Genomic DNA, 24,175 nt, shown 5'->3' on the forward strand with positions numbered 1-24,175 from the left:
TTCGCGAAAGGTGCTATTAAATCAAAAAAGGCATTTCCAAATGCTTCACGGCCTTTCAAGCAGCCAATTTATGCACAGCAAGCTCCCACAAAAGGCAATGAGATTAATGACTGTGGGTGCTGGTTAAAGGTTAACGGAGGACACTGGGAGAATTGCCTTCCTTGCTCTTTGAGCGGGGCATAGTTTGTGAACCAGTGAGGACAGATAGGACCATAGTTTAACACGTTCTCTGAACAATGGCGTTTATAACAGTATAACATTCCCTCAGTACTGCACTGCAGTGTCAGTCAGGAACTGGGATTTGGGACTCCTAACCTTCAGGCTCACGATGTGAACGTGCTGCCAAGGAACCACGGCTGACACAAATTTAAGGGGCCTACAGTGGGTTAGCCCTGTTGCCTCACAGCGCCGAGGTCCCAGGTTCGAATCCTGGCTCTGGGTCACTGTCTGTGTGGAGTTTGCCCATTCTTCCCGTGTTTGCGTGGGTTTCACCCCCACAACCCAAAGATGGACAGGTGGATTGGCCACGTTAAATTGCCCCTTAATTGGAAAAAATGAATTGGATACTCTAAATTTATTTTTAAAAAATTAAGGGGCCTACTCTTTCCCTTCTTGGCACTTGCCTTCCCCTGACCTTTCTTGGGGAGCCAGGCTAAATATTATAGTCATTAGTCCTCCCCGGTCAGTTGGTCGCCCTCTCACAGGTAGGTTGGAGCCACGTTAAGAATATTTTGTGTTGCTGTATGACGAGAGAATTAATAACATGGGGGGGGGGAGAATTTTTTTTTTTCTTCAAAGTAGGTTGCCTTTGAGAAGAAAATAATAGCCTTGCAAGGAATTTCCGTCCATCCTTTTGCCACCACGAAGAGCAGAGCGAAGGGCTGTTTTGGCGGCTTTGTTCCTAGTTAGAAGTAACATTCTCGCTGTTGAGGACAGCTGGTGTCACTGGCTACAAACCACTCGGGACTTCCTCCATTAGAAAACCTTTGCAACAGGCTGCGAAGGGGCTGGTATAGCACAGGGCTTAATCGCTGGCATTTAAAGCAGACCAAGGCAGGCCAGCATCACGTTTCAATTCCTGGACCAGCCTCCCCAAACAGGCGCCGGAATGTGGCAACTAGGAGCTTTCCACAGTAACTTCATTTGAAGCCTACTCGTGACAATAAGCGATTTTCATTTCATTTCATTTTTCATTTCTTTCCCCTCTCTGCACTGGGATTTCCTACAGATTGGCAGCTTCAGAACACCCCTTTGAAGTGGTTTTCTCAGCTGGTGGGAGGTAATGTGTAAAACATGGGCTGTTTCCTGTGATTAGTGTCAGAGAAGGTCGAAGTGAAGGGAGAGAACAATGACATTAACAATAGCACTTCCACTTCTAAAACCACATCAGGATACATTTCTCCTCCTTTATTCTATTTTTCAAAGGGAGGGTAGGTTTTCTCCAAAACAGCCACACCCACAGATTTAAGTTTGAATGATGACCATTCATGTAGCTTAAACTAATCCTTGTTGGGAGTTGTATACAATGCTTGCTAGACACACGTCCCTGACTGCTGGATTGTCACATTGATGTGCTTTGAGCATTACGTGACGTTTTGCACTTGTGTTTAGAGTATTATTGGTGGTCTGCTGTTACCATATTGTCTCCAGCATTTTTTTTGTTTTTCTTTTAGCTTAACGCAGCTCTATGTGAAGATATTCATTCCTGGCCTTCCTGTAAGTAATTTATTATAGGTAGCCCAGGACTTGTAACTGCAATGAAGACGGTTGCCTAGCTGATATGTGGATCGGATGAGTGCAATAAAGTTATTCCGTGGATTAATATATTACTGGGCCACATACTAAGTTGCTAGTTTAGAATCATTGAATCCCTACAATGCAGGAGGGGGCCATTTGGCCCACCGACCCTCTGAAAGAGCCCCCACCCTATCCCCATAACCCAGTAATCCCACCTAACCTTTTGGACACTAAGGGGCAATTTAACGTGGCCAATCCACCCAACCCGCACATGTTTGGGGTGTGGGAGGAAACCGGAGCACCCGGAGGAAACCCACGCAGACACGGGGAGAGCGTGCAAACTCCACACAGACAGGCTGGAATTGAACGTGGGTCACTGCTGCTATGAGACTGCATTGCTAGCCACTCTGCCACCTATTTGATTCCAGCATGGGCAAAGTTGGGTTCTGTCAACTGGTGTGTGTTCTTGTGCAGCTGCAGTTGGTGCCCCTACATTCGTCAAGCCAAACAAAAACATGAAAGACTGGGGAACCTGAAGATGGCCATTAGGACCTTATCGAGGTAGACATTGTTCATGTGTTTAAAAAAATAAATAAAAAATTAAGTCCCGCCAGCCTCCAGTGATCATGGAGAGAATCCCTCCCAAAACCAATCCTTCCTCGTGAAGATTTCCCAGTAGAATTACGGAATTCCATGCAGGAATACCAGCTGATATTTCCTTGTCCAGGCGCCTTGTGCGTGGTCTGAGACCATTGCGGTTCATCGCAGACCTTGGAACCATGGCGTTTCCTGTTTGTGTATGGAAGTTTGAGCGTGTTGTTGTAAACGACTTGAGGGAGGAGGTTATACCAGGGGCAAAGGCAGAAGGAATTTCGCGGCGATGTGAGGGATACATGGACCTGGTCAGAGATGGCATGTCTGTGATTGGGCTGATGGGAATAGAGATGGCAGGGTTGAGAGGGTGTCCGTGAATATTGATAGGAGAGTGTGTATGTGGAGGGAGAAAATAAGGGAGGACAAGAGTGGTAGCCAGGAGGCTTCAGAAAGTGACGAGGTGTTATCATCCATGCCTTTAAGTTTCTAGCAAGGTCATGACGTCGCATTAATCATCTATAATAAAGTCATGGTTGGCAGTGAATGAAGATCCCGTAAGAAAATGCGGGGAGAGGCAGTGAGAACTGTTTGCTGGCAGAGTGCACGGGCCAGGGGGGTGGTGGGGGAGGGTGGGTGGGTGGGGGTGTTGGAAAGTGAGTGAGACGAGGTGGCGAGTTGACAAGATTACCCGCCACTACTGATTGCGAGGGATCATTTATGAGGAGCAGGAGAGGGGGAGGGGCTGCTCCATAAAGGGGCAACGATGAGCATCTCTGAACCCTCTGAGAGACGCAACGTAAAGCTGTGAGCTCATTCATAATGGGGCAGCACGATAGCACAGTTGCTTCACAGCTCCAGGGTCCCAGGTTCGATTCCCGGCTTGGGTCACTGTCTGCATGGAGTCTGCACGTTCTCCCCGTGTCTGCGTGGGTTTCCTCCGGGTGCTCCGGTTTCCTCCCACAAGCCTACTTGTGACAATAAAGATTATTTATTGAAAAAAAAGAATGGAGTGAACCCATCGATGTAGGAATCAACGTATGCTTGGTTTGGGGGGTTTTCAGTGAAAAGTTTCCAAGGAGTGATTTGAAAGGAAACATGACTGGTTAACAAGTGCGAGAGAAGACAGGAGCAAATGCCCCAAGAGTGCTTATGAAAAAGAGTAAAAAATTATAAACATAATCTTTATTAGTGTCACAAGTTGGCTTACATTAAAACTGCAATGAAGTTACTGTGAAAATCCCCTAGTTGCCACACTCCGGTGCCTGTTCGTGTACGCTGAGGGAGAATTCAGAATGTCCAATTCAACTAACTGCACGTCTTTCGGGACTTGTGGGAGGAAACCGGAGCACCCGGAGGAAACCCACGCAAACACTGGGAGAACGTGCAGACTCCGCACAGACAGTGACCCAAGCCGGGAATTGAACTTGGGACCCTGGTGATGTGATTGGCTCCGGTGCCGAAATGCGCATGCAAATTGGCTCAGCGTGGATTTGAATGAATTTGTTTTAGTTGTGAGAGAGGACACGAGGTAAGCAGCTGGGAAATGAACTGCAGCTGAAAAAGTGGGTGTGTCCTGGACTCATCACAGCAATTCATTGGCAGGTGAGCAACTGAAGTGCAGTCAGAAACCGAGTAGAAGTTGTGAATTGTGCTGAATTTTGTCCGTCGTTTCCCTTGAGTACATATAAAGAGACGCTTATTGAAACTGTGTGGTTGCTTGCAATGTTTAACTCCATAAACAAATGTAAGGTTCACAGTAACTTCGTTGCAGTATTAATGTAAGCCTACTTGTGACGCTAATAAAAACGATTATATTATTGTAAAGATTGACTCAGTATGATCCTTCACCAATTCGCTATCTGGAAAAACTTACCACATGTGATTGGCCTTTAAATGTAAAAGGTCCATTCAGTTTGTACAGCTGTATTTTTTTCCAATTTTTGGTCCATTGCAAGTGGCAGGTTTTATGCAGATCTGATTTAAGTTTTTTAAAAAAGCGTGAATATTCGGGGTTTTTTTTCGTCCATCTCACCAATATTGGCTACATACGTTTTCTTGCATTTATTTTTAAATCTTTCTTTCTCAGGCAACATTTCTTTACGAGTTAGAAAACAGATACCTTCAGAATCAGGTATGTTTTAAGAATTTTATTTTCCAAATGCGCCTGACTTGCGTATTTGATGAGTCAAACCTCAAGCCAAAATCAATCGGTAATAGGCAGTGTTTCAAAAGTCACCGCCTGACTTGCGTATTTGATTAGTCAAACCTCAGGCCAAAATCAATTAATTAGTAATAGGCTGCGTTTCCCAAGTCACCCAGTGTCAAGTGGCATGGGGCTGGAGGAAGGTCCCACCCGCCCCAGTTGCTGATTTCAACAGTACTTTTGTGCGGAGGTGAAAGAGTAAAGGGTTACCTGTTCCCCAGCAGGAGGGCAGCACAAGTGGCAGCTCCATTATCTCGATCACATCCTCACCCCTGTCTTGCCAGCGTACCGCCTGAAGTAACTTCCTTACTTAGCGTGTAGCTTTATAAATGACATACTTCATCGGTTACATAGAATTTAGTCTTTTTAACTTTAGCAAACCTGTCTCGCTCGGTTCTTTGTGTTCCCAGAGCCTTCTTGCATTTTTGTAAAGTGTGACTTCATACACTTTTTTTCCCCCTTTTGGAGAATAGTGGGGAAATGGTGGAAGTTTTCCCAAGCCGATGATCAGCCCATTGAACCGCGTTTTGAACGCTCCTTCTGCAGCCCTGCCGCTGGACTTGAACCTGGACTTCTGGTCCAACAGCAGGGACACTACCACTGTGCAGCATGACCTCCCAGCTTCCTCCTATACTGCTTCATCTCATTCTATCAGCATCACCAGCTATTCCTTTCTCCAACGTGATTATCTAACTTGCCCCCCCCCCCCCCCCCCCCCCCCTGAATGCATCTGTGTTACTTCCCTTAGCTCCTCCATGTGTACGTGAGTTACACAGTCTTCCCACCCTCCTGAATCCTTTCTTCTACTTGCGTTCCTCGTTCTGGTCTCGCCCACAAGTGGAGATGCCTTCTCTGCAATTTTATACAATGCATTTCCACCTAAAAGGTTTTGGAGTTGAACATGCGTCAAAGGGTTATCCTTTATGCATGAGAGAAGCTTCCTCTGAATGCTTTTCCCTGATAATTGGCTTCAGCTGGTCTCTCTCGCCAAATCAATTGCAGAGTTACAAGGAAGGCGATGCCTCATTTTGGGTTTTTGTTTGTTGAAAAAACGGTGGAGCTTTTATTTCCATTTTTCTTTCAATGAGTCATTTATTCATGTGTCACATTCCAAAATAGCCTTCAGCATTACTCTTCAACTGCTATATATCTACACAGTGTTTAGCACTGTTGCTTCACAGCGTCAGGGTCCCGGGTTCAATTCCCGGCTTGGGTCACTGTCTGCACGTTCTCCCCCGTGTCTGCGTGGGTTTTCTCCGGGCGCTCCAGTTTCCTCCCACAAGTCCCAAAAGAGGAGCTGGTTGGACATTTTGAATTCTCCCTCTGTGTACCCGAACAGGCGTCGGAATGTGGCGACTAGGGGCTTTTCACAGGAACTTCATTGCAGTGTTAATGTCAGCCTACTTGTGACAATAATAAAGATTATTATTATTAAATCTGGCACTATGAGCCTGTCCTCCTCTCCAGCCAACACAGATGAGATAAACTGAGGTTTTAATATGTTACAGGACATGTCCATCCAGGCTGTTGGAGAATCATACAGCAAAGAAGGCCATTTGGCCCGTCATTCCTGTGCCAGCTCTTTGACAGAACTAACCAATGAGTCCCACTCCCCGGCTCTTTCTCCACCACTCTGAATATTTACTTTTCCAGTATACATCCCTTCCCATTTTGAGAGTTACTGCTGACTCTTCTGCTGAACCCTGTTTCCTCCCGGGTGCTCCGGTTTCCCCCCCACAGTTCAAAGATGTGCGGGTTAGGTGGATTGGCTATGATAAATTGCCCTGAGGTAGGTGGGTTTGCTGGGTTGCGGGCATAGGGTGGAGGTATGGACTTGGGTAGGGTGCTCTTTCCAAGAGCCGGTGCAGAATCGATGGGCCGAATGGCCTCCATCTGCACTGTAAATTCTATGATTCTCTACATAATTAAGGCCTTAATTCTTGGCACCATTTGAACAAATTTCCCCTGCACCTTCTGCAAAGCCTTGACATCCTTCTTAAAGTGTGGTGCCCACAGTTGGCCACTAATCTAGTGAATGGCTAATTGGTGACTTGCAAGCATTTAACATAACTTTACTTTGGAACTCTGCCTATTTATAAGGTCAGGGATCTGTGTATCTGTGCCAGCCTTATCAACTTGTCCTGTCAACTTCAGAGAATTTTGCACATTAAACCCCGGGGCTGCGATCCAGTGGCCGTGCTATGCCTGAAAAGCAGCTCGCTGTGGTGCAGCTTGGCCGGTGAAAACAGGAAGCCCTGCTCCCGGGATCTACCAGGCTCGGAACGCCACGAGGCATTGAGATGTAAATCCCGGCCACAATGGGCCAGATCACTTTTTGGCGAATCTGCATATTGGGGCGAGGCAGTAAACCTCGCTCTAATGTGCGAATTCCCACGGTACTGGAGGCTTTGGGATTCAACCCCTTCACCTCCGAGGCCTCGGGCCTGCGCAGTTCAGCACTGGACCAGAAAGAACGGCACTCGCGGGAGTCTCCCTGGGGATCGGAGGTCCCCAGCTGCATGCCGTTTGGGGAGGGTGGCCCCCTGACACTGCTGCCACCTGGGCACCTTGGTAGTGCCACCTGGGTGCCAGCTTGGCACTGCCAAGGTGCCTTGGTGGCACTGCCAGCTGTCACAGGCACTGCCAGGTTGGCACTGCCATGGTGCCAAGCTGGCTATTTTTTGCATGCGCAATCGGGTGTGTGTGTTCGTGTTCGTGTGCTCTTTTGGGAGAATTGCACCCTGGGTCTCTTTGTACCTGCACTTGCCCATCCACCTTTAGAAATTATGCCATTTAGTTTATAACACCACTCTAATTCTTACTCCCAAAATGCGTCCCTTCATGCTTCTCTACTTGGAATTGTATCCATCACGTTTCTTCCCATTTCACTGTTGTTTGATAAGCTAATTGGAAATACTTGCAGGTACCCAGCTCAATACAGCAATGCGGACTGTCTCCAGTACCCTCTGATCAACTTAGCTCCTCGAGCACCCAGTCCTGAGCAACATCCTACCCCGTCAGTCAGTCAGGAGATTAGCTTCTGGAGAAGGTTTATACCAAACCAAGACTCCCGCTACACACTGACATTGCCAATCCACCTCCTGTTCACTTCCCATCACTCCAGCCTGTATGGCTCAGGCCACCATCCCAGGGAATAACATCTGAGACTGCGTGGCAACAGGAATGGAATCAAAACACCAACGTTACCACTTGCTCATCACCGATCCACAGCCCTCCCTCCCTCCCACCCGGCTTCAACCTGCCACACCAACATTGGGCGTTTCTCAACCGTTGCCTCCCATGTTGCCTATACTGGGGCTGTTTAGCACAGGGCTAAATCGCTGGCTTTGAAAGCAGACCAAGGCAGGCCAGCAACACGGTTCAATTCCCGTACCAGCCTCCCCGAACAGGCACCGGAATGTGGCGACTAGGGGCTTTTCACAGTAACTTCATTTGAAGCCTACTCGTGACAATAAGCGATTTTCATTTCATTTTCATTTCAGGCCAAGGCAGCAAGTGGGGCCTTTCAGGGATCCCGGACCGCAGCTGTGGTGTCCCTCCCTCTTTCCCCCCCCCCCCCCCGCCCCCCTCCCAATCACTGACTCGCGTCATTGAAGATCTCGCATGACAGAGTTGAGAGGATGATTTGGAGATCTCCATTTAATCAGTGTGGAAGCTACTGCCCGGCCTGGTGACTACTGCACACGCTACAACCAAAATTGAAACCACCAAGAACTGGTTTGTTTTTACTTCTCTTTCCAGGGGATTATCCTGCCTCAAATTGTGACTGGTTTCACAGCCAATGTTTTTAACGTCGTGATAAATTACATCCTGCTGTACGTGATGATGCTGGGAGTGCCGTAAGTATATAATCCCTTTTTCCCTCCCAAAGAAATCCAAATTATTCTTCTGTTTGTTTGCGACGGGCCAGTCCTGTGTTCCTGTTTTAGTTTCTCCAGCTTCTCTACACCCGCCCCCACAAGACCCCCCCCCCCCCCCCGCCCCCCATTAATTTTAAGGTGAGAGCAGCCCTTCACCACAAACGCCCTTTTCAAACTTATCCAATTGATCATTTCAAAGCATGAGATTGGGAGATTTTTCTCCTCTTGGGTAAAGTTATTGAAGGTTATCGAACCCAACGAGGGTGAATGAAATCGAGACACCGATCGGCTGTGATGCAAAGGAATGGCAGCGCGAGTTTGAATGGCTGAAGAAACAGCATCTGCTCTGGGTGCTGGTGAGAGTCACATTTCAGAGACCGGATTGTGGGATGCAGAGGGGACAGCCCCACTGAGTGGGGCGGAATTCAAAGCATGTGTAACCCCGGAATTCCGAGGTCCGCTTGAAGGCAGAAACTAATACCCTGGCCCACTCACTCCCAACCGAAATAGGAACTTGCAGCATCTTTTAAACATTGTTAAAATATCCCCAGGCACTTTAGAGGAGTTTCGTGAAACTAAATGGGGCAGGCGGCCAAACGCGGGGTCAAAGAGGTCGGTTGTTAAGGAGGACCGAGAGGTTTGGGGAGGGAATTCCCAAGCATGATCATAGAAACATAGAATTTACAGTGCAGAAGAAGGCCATTCAGCCCCTCGAGTCTGCAATGGCCCTTGGAAAGAGCACCCCACCCAAGCCCACAACTCCACCCTATCCCTGTAACCCCAGTAACCCCACCCAACCTTTTTGGACACTTTAAGGAGCAATTCAGCATGGCCAATCCACCTAACGTGCACATCTTTGGACCACCACCTTCTCGAGGGTAATTAGGGGTGGGCAATAAATGTTGATGGGGAGGTGGTGGTGGAGTGGATATTGTCACTGACTAGTAAATCAGAGTTCAGAGGACCCGGGATCGAATCCCGCCACTGCAGGTGGTGAACTTTGAACTCAATAAAAATCTGGAATGTCTAATGATGACCATCAAACCATCGCCGATGATTGTAAAAGCTCATCTGGTTCAATAATGGTCCTTCAGGGAAGGAAATCTGCCACCCTTATCTGGTCTGACCTACATGTGACTCCAGATCCGCAGCAATGTGGTTGACTCTTAACTGCTTCCCTCTAGGACAATTGGGGATGGGCAATAAATGCGGGCACAGCCTGCGACGCCCACGTCCCATGAACGAATATTTTTCAAAAAAATAAGACTCTACCCTGGTTAACAACTGGAAAAAGTAACCCACATTTTGAACTCCAGACAGAGGCACTTGTCAAGAAGAGCAGCTTGGGATTGGGTATTGTCTACCACCATGTTTTTCATTCCTCCATCAAAGATTCCAGCGGTAGAGGTAAAATTAGTAACCGTCTCTGGTGTGGGTGGAGTCTTTGGATGTTCTCGACCATTTTGTAAGACCTGTAGCATTGTGGATAGCTTCACAATTTTTTGACAGCTCCAGGGTCCCAGGTTCGATTCCGGCTTGGGTCACTGTCTGTGCGGAGTCTGCACATCCTCCCCGTGTCTGCGTGGGTTTCCTCCGGGTGCTCCGGTTTCCTCCCACAGTCCAAAGATGTGCAGGTTAGGTGGATTGGCCGTGATAAATTGCCCTTCGTGTCCAAAATTGCCCTTGGTGTTGGGTTACTGGGTTATGGGGGATAGGGTGGAGGTGTTGACCTTGGGTAGGGTGCTCTTTCCAAGAACCGGTGCAGACTCGATGGGCCGAATGGCCTCCTTCTGCACTGTAAATTCTATGAAAAAAAGTCATTATCCCATTGCTGTTTGCACTCGATGCCAAAGAGCTGCCCACTTCCCAGTGGTTATACGTTGCTTTGAGGTGTCCCAGGGTTTTGATACGTGCTATAGAAATGCTTGAATTGCCAGCTAATATATAAAACCAAATATATTTTTTAAAATCCAGTTTTGATGGGGGCAAGCTCTCTTCGAATTGAATTGGCAGACATGGAGCCACATTTTAATACTTTGTTTTCCAGAGGTTCCGCTGCTGCCAATGTTGTCTGTCAGTACTGTCAGGCTATTCTCCTGTTCATATACATTCGATGGAAAAAGTTGTACGTTGGGACCTGGGCAGGTAATTACTGTTTGCCTGGGAGGAGATTTGATGGGAGTATTAACACCAGTACAGACCGGCATGTTAAATGGGACTAAGCCAAACGAAGTACAAAAGAATTGATAGTTGGTTTATTCACAGGATGCAGCCTTACAAATCTCTGCCTCCTCACTACTACTACTACACCTGTGCAGCAATTGATTCTTTGTTGGTCCCAGGGTTGCTGCTACCTGTTCAGTGCGAACTGAGAGAGTTGAGGCGGGGAATGCCAGGAGAGGTATGACTGCCCGGGATTACAGTCAAGTCTGATCAAGTTGCTACTCGGTGTTCAAACTCCTTCCATCGAGTCTGCACTGGCTCTCTCTACCGAGTCGTGCTCCCCTTAGCCCAGGGGTGGGCAAACTTTTCCGTGCAAGGGCCACATTCAGAAATTCACAATTTTAAAGGGCCGCATAGTATATTAAGTAAAATTATTACTTCACCCGGTTCTGATTCTGGGCGCCTCATATAGAACATAGAACAGTACAGCACAGAACAGGCCCTTCGGCCCTCGATGTTGTGCCGAGCAATGATCACCCTACTCAAGTCAACGTATCCACCCTATATCAGTAAGTAACCCAACAGGCCCCCCCCCCATTAACCTTAAAAAAAAATTTATTAAAAAAATTTTATTTTTTTTTTTTAAATTTTTTTTTTTTTTTTTAATGACTTGGTGGGCCGCATAAAGACCTTTGGCGGGCCGCATGCGGCCCGCGGGCCGTAGTTTGCCCACCCCTGCCTTAGCCCATAACCTCACAGATTCTTTCTTTTCAGATTGCCATCCAATTGGCTTTTGAATGCCTCGATCGAATCTCTCGGGCAGTTCATTCCAGACTCCAACCACCCTCTTGGGTGAAAGGCTTTCCTACCTCTTCACTTTGCTCCTTTTGCCAATTATTTTGAATTTGTGCCCTCTGGAGTAGGAACAGTGTCTCACTGTTGACCCTGTCCATACCACTCCGGATCTCGAATACCTCTATCAGGTCTCATCTCGGCCTTCATTTCCCCAAAAGGAAAGCAGACCGAATCTCTCCAACTTTATCCTCGCAACTCCGGTTCATTATCCCCCAAATCATTCTTTTTAATCTTAATGTGGCTGACTTCATCACTTGAGTGGCGTATTTCCCCATCACTGGATCAGGAATGATAGCAGGATTTGAAAGTTATGAATGTATTTTCTGAAGCGTTACTAAATTGAGCCAGAAGGTGGAAACCCATAAAAGAAGGAGAGGGTGCTGTGGACTAGCATGGGGTTCTCTCAAGCAACGAGCCATGAGGAAGTCTTTGAGTTATTGTAGGAGACCAGTCAGGGCTGGCTGGGCAATTCTCATGGCCATATGCTCCTGCTCTCGCTCCAGTCTATGTTCTAAAATGGTTATAGAAACTGCAGCAAGGCCAACGTCCTATCACCAGCGTTTTGTGCCTTTCTTTGTCGGAGAAGCAGTTCACGTTCACTCGGTGAGATTGCATGGCGGGCGTGATCGGATATCGCCAACTTGGTATAAATTCAACTTATTGTGAAGTCTGCAATTCATAACGTGAACCTTGGCTTTTATCTTCCTGCCCCTGTGGCTGTACCCCTCTCTAACGGGTACACCGTTTTGGATACTGTTGGGGGGGGGATAGCCTATCGGGGGGAAAAACAACAGCAGCCAGAACAGTGTCACCACAACTTGCTCTGTTGCTCAGCAGGGGAGGGCAAAGTGCAGGAGAGGGATAGATACAGTTAGGGGCACAGATACGTGCTTCTGTGGACATGTAAGAGACTCCAGGAAGACTTAGGACTGAGTTTAGGAGGAACTTCTTCACCCAAAGGGTTGTGAATCTATGGAATTCCTTGCCCAGTGAAGCAGTTGAGGCTCCTTCATTACATGTTTCTAAGGTAAAGATAGATAGTTTTTTGAAGAATAAAGGGATTAAGGGTTATGGTGTTCGGGCCGGAAAGTGGAGCTGAGTCCACAAAAGATCAGCCATGATCTAATTGAATGGCGGAGCAGGCTCGAGGGGCCAGATGGCCTACTCCTGCTCCTAGTTCTTATGTTCTTATGTTACCTCCCTGGTGCCAGGGCCAAGGGTGTCTCTGAACGAACACAGGACATTCTGAAGTGGGAAGGTGAACAGCCAAAGGTCGCAATACACATGGGTACTAACGTCATAGGCAGGAAGAGTTCAGGCAGTAAGCTAAAAAGCAGAGCCTCGAGGGTTGCAATCTCGGGATTGCTCCCTGTGCCACGTGCCAGTGAAGCTAGAAATAGGAGGATAGTTCAGCTAAACACGTGGCTAAACTAACTGGTGGTGTAGGAGGGGAGTGTTTTGGATTTCTGGACCATTGGTGTCTCTTCCGGGGCAGGTGGGACATGTACAAGAAGGATGGGTTGCATCTAAACTGGAGGGGCACCAATATCCTGCCTGGGACGTTTGCTAGTGTCACTCGGGGAGATTTAAACTAGTATGGCAGGGGAGTGGGAACCAGAATGTGAGCTTACCAGGTGTAATAACTGAAGGAGAAATCAACAATAAAAACCATCACCCTCGGGTAGAGCAAAAAAGGTGAGAAGGGAGGTGGACAATGCAGGACTGAGGGTGTTGTACCTTAATGCGCGCAGTATACGGAGTAAGGTAATTGAGCTTGTTGCGCACACTGAAATTGGCCGGTACGATGTTGTGGGCATCACAGAGATATGGCTGCAAGGGGATCAGGGCTGGGATCTAAATATACAAAGAAATGTGTCCTATCGAAAGGACAGGCAGATGGGCAAAGGAGGTGGGGTTGCATTGTTCGTAAGGAATGAAGTTAAATCGATAGCAAGGAGCGATATTGGATCAGAAGGCACAGAATCTCTGTGGGTGCAGTTGAGGAATCGCAAAGGTAAAAAGACCTTGATGGGAATTATGTACAGGCCCCCTAGCAGTAGTCAGGATGTGGGGCAGAAAATAAATCAGGAGATAGAAAAGGTATGTAAAAAAGGCAATATTACAATAATCATGGGGACTTCAATATGCAGCTGGACTGGGAAAATCAGGTTGGTAGTGGATCCCAAGAAAAGGAATTTGTGGAATGTCTAAGAGATGGGTTTTTTGAGCAACTTGTGACAGAGCCTACTAGGGAACGGGCAATTCTGGATTTGGTGATGTGTAATGAGGTAGACTTGATTAGGGAACTTAATTTGAAGGAACCTTTACGGAGCAGTGACCACAATATGATAGAATTTACCCTGCAGTTTGAGAGGGAGAAGCTGCAGTCAGATGTAACGGTATTACAATGAAATAAGGGTAACTACAAAGACATGAGGGAGGAGCTGGCCAGAGTTGATTGGAAAAGGAGCCTCGCAGGGAAGACAGTGGAACAGCAATGGCAGGAGTTTCTGGGGGTTATTCGGGAGGCACAACAGAAATTAATTCCAAGGAGGAGGAAACATGCTAAGGGGAGGACAAGGCATCCATGGCTGACGAGGAAAGTCGAGGACAGCATAAAAGCAAAAGAAAAAGCATACAAAGTGGCGAGGATTAGTGGGAAGCCAGAGGATTGGGAATCCTTTAAAAGCTGTGGAGATTGTGGAGTCATTGGTGATGACCTTTCAGGAATCTCTGGAGACAGGAAAGATCCCAGAGGATGGAAAGTGGCTAATGTAACACCGCTGTTTAAGAAGGCAGGAAGGTAGAAGATGGGGAATTATAGGCCGGTTAGCCTGACTTTGGCCATTGGTAAGATTTTAGAGTCCATTATTAAAGATGAGATCGGGGAGTACTTGGAAGTGTATAATAAAATAGGACTTTTTCAGCACGCCTTTGTCAAAGAGAGGTCTTGTCTGACAAACAAGAGTTCTTTGAGGAGGTAACAAGAAAGTTAGACAACTAGTGGACGTGATTTATTGACACTTCCAGCAGGCCTTTGACAAGGTGCCACAGAGGAGACTGTTAAATAAGTTAAGAGCCCATGGTGTTCAGGATAAGATCCTGGCATGGATAGAGGATTGGTGGACTGGCAGAAGGCAGAGAGTGGGTATAAAGGGGTCTTTTTCAGGATGGCAGCCGGTGACTAGTAGTGTGCCTCAGGGGTCGGTGCTCAGACCACCACATTTTACAATATACATTAATGATCTGGAAGAAGGAACTGAAGGCACTGTTGCTAAGTTTGCAGATGATACAAAGATCTGTAGAGGGACAGGTAGTATTGAGGAAGCAAGGGGGCTGCAGAAGGATTTGGACAAGCTAAGAGAGTGGGCAAAGAAGTGGCAGATGGAATACAATGTGGAAAAGTGTCAGGTTATGCACTTTGGAAGGAGGAATGGAGGCATAGTCTATTTTCTAAATGGGAAAATGCTGAGGAAATCAGAAACACAAAGGGACTTGGGAGTCCTTATTCATTATTCTCTTAAGGTTAACATGCAGGTTCAGTCAGCAGTTAGGAAGGCAAATGCAATGTTTGCATTCATGTCGAGAGGGCTAGAATACAAGACCAGGGATGTACTTCTGAGGCTGTGTAAGGCTTTGCTCAGACCCCATTTGGATTATTGTGAGCAGTTTTGGGACCCATATCTAAGGAAGGATGTTCTGACCTTGAAAGCGTCCAGAGGAGATTCACAAGAATGATCCCTGGAATGAAGAGCTTGTCGTATGAAGAATGGTTGAGGACTCTGGGTCTGTTATCGTTGGAGTTTAGAAGGGTGAGGGGGGATCTTCTTGAAACTTACAGGATATTACGAGACCTGGATAGAGTGGACGTGGAGAGGATGTTTCCACTTGTAGGAATATCTCGAAGCAGAGGATACAATCTCCGACTAAAGGGACGATCCTTTAAAACAGAGATGTGGAGGAATCTCTTCAGCCAGAGGGTGGTGAATCTGTGGAACTCTTTGTCGCAGGAGGTTGTGGGGGCCAAATCACTGTGTCTTTAAGACAGAGATAGATAGGTTCTTGATTAGTAAGGAGATCCGGGGTAATGGGGATGAGAAAAATATCAGCCATGATTGAATGGTGGTGCAGACCCGATGGGCCGAGTGGCCTAACTCTGCTCCTCTTATGGTCTTATGCTCTTCCCTTCTGTTCTCCTTTTTAATCTCCTCTATATTTGTTTGTATATTGTGTCAACTGTACCACTTTGTTCTTGTCTAGGATGGTCCACAGACTGTCTGCAGGAGTGGGGCTGTTTTATACGGCTGGCAATACCGAGCATGCTGATGTTGTGTATTGAATGGTGGACCTATGAAATTGGAATTATCCTCGCAGGTGAATAAACCAACATTTCCTCTTTGAAACCCCTGACTCCTTTTCTTTGTAATAATTAAGGAGTGAAAGCCCTCTTTGTTCAGTGTGCAGGTCAAATATCATTTATCCGTAAATCTGAAATCTGCACTTTTTTTTTTTCCGTCTCGGCCTTCAGCGCGGCGGGAAGTCTAGTCGTTTGTCTCGGGCATCGAGTATAAAAACTGGCAAGTCATGCTACAGTTATATAGAACCTTGGTAAGTCCGCACTTGGAATATTGCGCACAATTCTGGTCGCCACACTACCAGAAGGATGTGGAGGCTTTGGAGAGGGTGCAGAGGAGGTTAACCAGGATGTTGCCTGGTCTGGAGGGTGTTAGCTATGTGGAGAGGCTGAATAGACTCGGACTGTTTTCATTAGAAAGACGGAGGTTGAGGGGTGACCTGATAGAGGGCTACAAGATTATGAGGGGCATGGATAGAGTGGATGGGCAGGCACTCTTTCCCAGGGTGGAGCGGTCAGTCACCATGGTGTTATGGGTCAGTGTTTAGAGAATCCCAAAGTGTATCATGGAGTTCACCTGACCCACAACTTTTAACAGATTGTGGTATGGGGAGCACGCGGCTCACGCTACAGGAATGGTACATAAATACCGCAGCTTGCATTTATAAAGCGCCTGTTAACCTAGCAAACTGTCCTAAGGCAATCCTCTGGAACGTTATCAAGCAGAGTTGAATGCCGAGCCGTCTTAAGGAGATGCTAGGACCAGCGACCGACAGCTTGCTCCAAAGGTGGGATTTACAAAGGGTCCTAAAGAAAACCTAAAGGGGCAGCACGGTAGCATAGTGGTTAGCATAAATGCTTCACAGGTTCGATTCCCGGCTGGGTCACTGTCTGTGCGGAGTCTGCACGTCCTCCCTGTGTCTGCGTGGATTTTCTCTGGGTGCTCCGGTTTCCTCCCACAGTCCAAAGATGTGCGGGTTAGGTGGATTGGCCATGCTAAATTGCCCGTAGTGTCCTAGGTTAAGGGGGGGGGTTGTTGGGTTACGGGTGTAGGGTGGATACGTGGGTTTGAGTAGGGTGATCATTGCTCGGCACAACATCGAGGGCCGAAGGGCCTGTTCTGTGCTGTACTGTTCTATGTTCTATGTTCTAATAGAAGGGTAGAGAAGCGAAGCAGCTTCGGGAGGAAATTTTAAAGTTTCGAGGCCAAGGCAGCTGAAGGAGACCGGGACTGGGAGACTCTGAGTAATAGTCAAACTTGTTACTGTTCGGTGTTTGAACAATGGGGTGAGGTAACAATATTTTTGGAAATTCTGCAATAGCACAGGTTCCATGTACAGTTCAGGTCAACAGATACAAAGGGAATATGCAACTTTGAGTTGGTGCCCATGAATGATTCAGGCTATAAGCGGGATGGGTTTTCAGGAAAACTTTGCACGAAACTCAACCTCTGATTCTACGGACTACCAAAAAAGACAATAACTTGTATTTCTATAGCTTCTTTTAATATTATAAAATTTCCCATGTTGCTTTACCGGAGCATTATTGAACAGAAATTTGAGACTGAGCTCCCCATAAGATAATGTTAAGGCAGATGGTCAAAAACTCTGGTCAGCAAGTTTGGTTTTGAGAAGTGCCGTAAAGGGGGAAACCGAGGCAGAGGGGTATGAGGTATAAATTTCAGTGCGTGTGGGGCCCTGGCACCTGAAGGTATTGCCACAAATGATAAAGGGATGCTTTGAGGCCAGAATTAGGAGCGTGCTGATATCTCAACTGGTTGTGGGTTTGGAGGTGATGACCGAAATGGGGAGGAGCAAAGTGATGGGGAGATTTGAAAATTTTAAAGTCAAGACACTGCTTGACGGGTGCCATTGTCAGCCACTCAGCACAGGGGCGATGAGTGAATGGAACTTTGTTCAGTTAAGGACATCGTGTTATGGTCCCTGTAGAGACTGGAAACTTAAAAGGGATATAAATTTTCCACAGTGGCTCATGCAAGGAACAGCTTCTTCCCCACAGCTACTAGACTCCTCAATGACCCTCCCTTGGACTAATCTGTTCCCTGTAAGAACACTATTCACAGCGCCCTGTGCTGCTCTTGTTTGCCCCTTGTTCCACACTGTAACCAATCATTATTTGTTGATGTATCATTGTCAATGTATTCTGTCGTTTATTCTTTTGTCTACGATAAACATACTGTGTACATTCCCTTGGCCACAGAAAAATACTTTTCACTGTACTTCGGCACATGTGACAATAAAATATCAGATGACCAATCAATTAAGGATTGCGTGAGGGCAGCACGGTGGCACAGTGGTTAGCACTGCTGCCTCACGGCGCCGAGGTCCCAGGTTCGATCCTGGCTCTGGGTCACTGTCCGTGTGGAGTTTGCACATTCTCCCCGTGCTTGCGTGGGTTTCTCCCCCACAACCCAAAGATGTGCAGGCTAGGTGGATTGGCCAGGCTAAATTTCCCCTTAATTGGAAAAAATGAATTGGGTACTCTAAATTTTTTTTTTTTTAAATTAAGGATCGCGTGACAAGATTTCACATTTTTTGACATTTACTGAAACAAACAAACTAAAATCAACATCAACACCACTTGCCTAGTAGGTGACTAATACACAATACTACAGCAAAGGTAACCTCTTAAGAACCTCACTGATGTTGCTTGCATGAGTGTCTCAGAACCCCAAAGGATAACTTGAAGCAGTAGTTCTTAGTAATGTACTTCAGTCCAGTTGTTGCATAAACAATGAAGCATATTTATTTGAGGAGAATATCTGCAATGGAATGTCTGCAATCTCCAACGTTCTAAATGTTAGCTGGGCCAGGCCTCTGTGGAACTAGACTGTCTGTTGTTTGGAGAACTAGCCACCTTCCCCATTTGAGGGTGCTCGCAGTTATACTGTTCAATTTCTTTGATATTCCCACCTGTGGATTCTGCTTTGTACCTCATTCAAATTCCTTGCCTTTAGAAGTATTTGTAAAGCCCCACTGACCTTTGGTCAACAATGTTTCTGATATGGCCAGTCACACCTCAATGTCTCTAGACTCCTGCTAATCTTGTTACTGGGCAAATCACATCCCAGTATTCCTTTATGTGCCTGCTAGTGTTGTTACTTCTCCGTTATCCTATTTTCATCTCAAATCACTGTTAATCTCGTTAATTTCCCACATTCCTGAAAATCCCTGTTGCACGTTTTACTTGAGTGTATTACGCGTTTATTGGAGTGTATTAACACGCCTCCGTTTAAAGGCCGTGTGCTTAACACTGCTACAGCTCTGTGTGTGTATTTTCAGCTCGGAGTCGCCAGGTGCCGTATTTAGACACCTCACAAGTATTTCAAGGTCAGGTTCAAAGTAATAAAACTATACACCGATTAGTAAGTTCAAACGATTAATATTTATTATACAAATATAATAAATACGCATGCATACGCTAAAGACTAATACTTATTACTACTATTAAACGACTAAATACTTATCTAAGTAGGAACCAGCAAGGTCAGGGGACAAGGCCTTTGTTCCTTTCTGGTCTGCACCTTCTGTTCACTAATAGTCGAATACTGTATAAGTAATGCCGGGTTCACGTAGCGAGCGTCGTTTTGGCACTTACTGAACGATGGCTGGTGCTCAACGGCTGGTGATGGGAGACAGGATCAACGGCTGGAGTCGGAGTCGGGATACAACAGCAGATCTGGGCCGGAGTCAAAGCAGCAGTCCAAGCCGGAGCACAAAAACAGACAGAACCATGTGCGGGGTCTACCTTTATAGGCCCCCCAATGTCCGTGCCTTTTCGGGGCGGGCCTTTACCTGCCATGTATCGATTGGGCCATTTCCCAATCGATATCTTACAAATCCCCCAATCTGAGGGTCTCTTCTCGATGGGTGGGGCGGTCTCTAGGGTCTTTTGTGATGGATACTTCTGGTGCCGTTTCGTCTGGGCGTCCACTCAAAGTATCCATTCAAACCCAAATGTTGCTATTGTGTGTGCCCAGATCTGGATTGCCTCATTACTATGCAAAGCGTTTTGCTATTTGCACCTTTGGTTGAGATCTTCCACCTGGCCATAAACTAGTTTCGCTACGTGCAGAATGCTAATTAGCCTTTGCAGACTGCTTGTCCTGGCTAAGACTGTTTTCTCCCTACAGCCTTAGCAGTTCTCCATTTTGTTAGCCCAGTGTCCATCTTAGGTGGCTACATTCCCTCCTTGTGATCTCACAATAAAAAAATTGTGAAGGATCACTGATGCACGTTGCTTCGAGTGCCTCTGGGTGCCTTCTTTGACTTCCCTGACCTGGGCAAGTTCCTGGGCGTCTACTCTGTCCTTGACTATGGGAAGAAAATTTTTTTTACCTGACATCTCTACTTGGCGCTATGTCAAAGGGGACATGCATTACCAAACCGGGAACCTCTACCTATCATAACTATCCTTATCTTACCTTAAACATTTTATTACAGTCTAAACCTTATTCATTCATACCACATTACATAACATTTTCTGACTCGGCAGTCGAGTTCAGAACAATATAATACATGGGTATTTTTTTATTCACATAGTGCTTTATTCATCAAGGGGCAAAGGGGATTGATGAAACCGAAAAATAGGGGATCGAACTCCATAGACGGTTGAGGGGCAGGAACGGGAGGCTCTCCTCTTCCACTTCCTTAACCTGAGGATCTGTACGATTATGCAGAGGATTGCGATCACTAGCAGTGAGTCAATCACATATGACATGGAGTACCATGTCATAAATTTTGTGCACCAGGTCTGAACTTCACTGATCAGAGCTGAGCACGGGGGAGTTGGTGTGAGGGAAACATTGACGGCGGGGGTTGTGGGGAAAACGTGTCTTGCTTCCATACAAATATAACATTTAACAGTAATAAGCAGGCTTCCATCATGGTCTTCTCTTCGTTCTCTTTCTCTTCCTCCTGTATGGCCGATCCTTGCTGTGAACCCTCTTTCGTCCTTTGAAAGCTATGGGATCAAGCACAGTATCTTTCAATACACAGTTTAATATCCGTACTTGTTAGTGTATCTGTCCTCTAATTCCAATTGACCCTTTAAAATGACTGGCCAAGTCACACCCTGTGACTCCCCTCATTTTTTTTTTCAAAAGCGAATTTAATGAACAGAATACACCTAACAACTTTCCTCCTGCGAGCCGTCTCGCAGGCTTTGCTAATTTACCATCCGAATGTTCCTGGATGTAAATAGCATGTGGGATGGCGGCCTAAGGGCTGCCTAACGAAAAATGAAAACAAATTTGAAAGAAAAGGTCGAATGGGTTGCGTATGGGCCGCTACGGGTACGATTTGAATGGGATCCCCGGGTAGGGCGTGCTGTGCCATACCCGAGCTTGGCTGACCAAAGTGGGTTCTCAGACAGGGCGGGTCCTCAGTGCCGTTTGTCCACTGCCTGAGTAACCTGGATTAAACGGGCAAGAGTGTGTTTACCGTGGATTTGCAGCCTCTATTCGCTGAATAGAGGGGCACCTGAAAACAAGGGAGGAGCCAAGATGCTCCTTTTGAAAATTGAGCTGGGCTTCAGACATTATAGCCGATAAGGTGAGCTGCTCACCATAGAAAGTTCTCAGAGGTATCTGCGGACAAACTAAAGTGCGTGCGAGGTGGTCACAATCTTTTCAGCTGAAAAGGTGTCCAGCCTCCAACTGAACCAGTAACAATGAAACAAACAACATAAACTGACAAACAAAACATACGTGCAGGTTCCATCAGAAAGGACATCGCTTCCCTCAAGCGGTTCCTATTTTACATCATCTGGACACCTCACTTTTCCTCTGTCTCTGTGAACAGGGTCACAAAGGGGTTGCCGTATCGGGATTCAGACACCGTGTCGTCCTGCTCTCCCGGATCCCACACCCTTGTGTGGATCAGGCATGAAATCTTGAATTATGTGACCGGGGGTCACTTTCGTCGTTGCGGACAAGTCGGTACGAATTGTCCCTGTGCCAGAGTAGTGGGTCTAAAAGTGAATGTGTATTGTCGGGGTAGTCGGGGTCGGGTGGTGGGTCTGGGTTTTTAATGTAAGTGACTTCCGTGGGGTCACTGGAGTCGGGGTCATAGTCGCTGCAGTGTGGGCTGTAGTGTGGTGTGCTGTGGCTGTCCTCAGAGTCAGTGTCTGTATCGCTGTCTCTGCTGCGGCAGCTTGTGGGCGTTTCAGGGCGTGGTCTGTCATGGTCAGTGGGTGGAGTCGTGGGCGAGTCCGATGAAGAACTGGTCTGTGAGGGGGATGGTGGAAACGTGTCTCTAGTGGGTGGGGCGAGGTGTTCTGCTGCGTCTAGCAGGACATGGTGTGCATGGTTGGACTGTGTTCCATATGCCTTTAGCTGGTTAATATGGAACCACGCGGTCTTTCCATTAGGATATTTTATCTTGTAAACTGAGCGGCTAATTTTATCCGAAATTGAATATGGGCCGGAATATTTTGGTGCCAAAAAACTGCTGGGGTTGTATACAGATAGCATTACCTGTTGCCCAACCTGGAATTCTGTGGGGTGTACGGTCTTGTTAAAGCATGCTGTGCTTTGTCTACGCCGTTTCCCTAGCTGAACTGCGGCTGCAATCTGTGCAGACCTCACAGTCTCAACCAGGTCTTTAACTCTCTTTTCGTGTGTGAGGGCCGTCACTTCGGGGCTAGTCATGTCCAGTCCTAAAAGGAATTCTGTACCTTTCATAGGGCGTCCGGTCATGAGTGTGTGTGGTGTGTATCCTGTGGAAGTTGAAACTGTATTTCTGATGAACATGAGTGCGAATGGGAGCACTGAATCCCATGTTGAGTTGTTCTCTTGAACCATTTTTCTAAGTGTGGATTTTAGGGTCCGATTCATGCGCTCTACAATCCCGCTGGACTGTGGGTGATACGCAATATGAAAGTTTTGTTTGATGCTGAATATTGTCAGGACGTTCTTCATGACACGTCCTGTGAAGTGAGATCCCTGGTCCGAATCAATACTTCGGGGTAAACCCCATCTCGTGAAGATGTGGTGGGTCAGGATCTTTGCAGCTGTCTTAGCTGTATTCGTTCTGGAGGGGAATGCCTCTACCCATTTGGTAAAGGTATCGATTACCACCAGAACGTATTTATAGCCATTCCTACAAGGGGGCAATGGTCCTATAAAGTCGATCTGGAGGTTTGTCCAGGGGCCATTAACTGGTCGAGTGTGCCGAAGCTGTGCCTTTTTAGAATGCCTCTCCGGGTTATTCTGGGCGCAAATAAGGCAATTCTCGATGTAGTGAGTTACATCTGTCCTTAGGTTAGGCCACCAACAGAGCTGCCTGAGGTGCCTCGTGGTCGTGTCGATTCCTTGATGTCCATGCCCGTCATGGAACAAAGCAATCATTTGATTTCTGTCCTGCTGCGGGACCACATAAAGCTGGTCCTTGATGATCACACCCTCATGTGTGGTCAGTGCGTGTCTGAATTTGTCAAACTGAGGCACAAAGTTGCCTTTAAAAATCTCCCTGAGATCCTCATCCTGCTTCTGTGCTTCAGCTAAATCCTTGATATCAGTCTGTGAGACTTGAACTGCGCTCACAGGGGCGCTAGCTGGTGCGCTAGCTGGGGGTGTCCACAAGTGTCCTCGCCTGGAACCTGCCTTAGCCAGTGCGTCGGCTTTTACATTCCCAGGGGGGGATGACCTATGGTGGCTTCTAACTTTTATGATGCCGAAGCTTCTGTCCTTCGCTTTATCTAAAATGTGTTGGAGTAAAGGGGCTGATGGAAGGGGTTTCCCGTCTGCGGAGACAAAACCTCGTGTCCTCCACAGGGGTAGAAAATCTGTCAAACTATTGCAGACCTATAGACTGTCCGAATATATGTCCGCCGGGCTGGGGAAAGAATCGGGGTTGTCCACTATATATGCTATGGCCGCGAGCTCTGCTGCCTGCGCGCCTAAGTGACCTGGCAATTTTAACGCTATTTCTTCGAGTGCGCGACCCTGCGCGTCCTCGACATAGATGCCGCATCCCGTGATACGCTCACCTTCTAAAACCGTGGATGAACCGTCCACGTATATCCGTAGTGGTCCACACGTGTCTGTGTGTTGGGGGCTTTGTCTTGGGTTCCCTATCTTCCTGGGGGGTGTCTTCGCTATGAAGGGTCCTGTGTTGTGTAGGGGTGCTACAATTTCACAGTCATAGGGCTGTCCTGGGTATTGGAGGTTGTCGGCTAAAAATGTGTGTGTCCGGGTCCGTTTGACCGTAATGTCCCGTCCTTGTAAGAGTAGTGTCCACCTAGCTGCCCTAATCTGGCTAACTGAACCGTCCTTCAGTCGACCGTCTAGGAGTAACTGTGTGGGGGTGTGCTCGGTCAAAATGGTGATGGGGTTGAGTCCGGTAATGTAAGAAAAGTACTGAACTG

The 24,175-nt window shown here is 47.1% G+C and overlaps 1 protein-coding gene across 4 annotated transcripts in view; it reads left to right on the plus strand.

The window, feature by feature from the left end:
* The window catches only part of LOC119975076 (multidrug and toxin extrusion protein 1-like), a 66,399-nt gene that overhangs the window by 11,392 nt on the left and 30,832 nt on the right, over positions 1–24,175 (plus strand). For all 4 annotated transcript variants that reach the window (XM_038814584.1, XM_038814580.1, XM_038814581.1 and 1 more), the window contains exons 5-9: positions 1,674–1,716; positions 4,418–4,462; positions 8,297–8,394; positions 10,463–10,560; positions 15,694–15,807. In XM_038814584.1, coding sequence (XP_038670512.1) covers positions 1,674–1,716; positions 4,418–4,462; positions 8,297–8,394; positions 10,463–10,560; positions 15,694–15,807 — 398 coding nt within the window. The remainder of the gene's footprint in view (positions 1–1,673; positions 1,717–4,417; positions 4,463–8,296; positions 8,395–10,462; positions 10,561–15,693; positions 15,808–24,175) is intronic.

Source organism: Scyliorhinus canicula, chromosome 12, assembly GCF_902713615.1.
Source record: "Scyliorhinus canicula chromosome 12, sScyCan1.1, whole genome shotgun sequence".
Classification (NCBI taxonomy): Eukaryota; Metazoa; Chordata; class Chondrichthyes; order Carcharhiniformes; family Scyliorhinidae; genus Scyliorhinus; species Scyliorhinus canicula.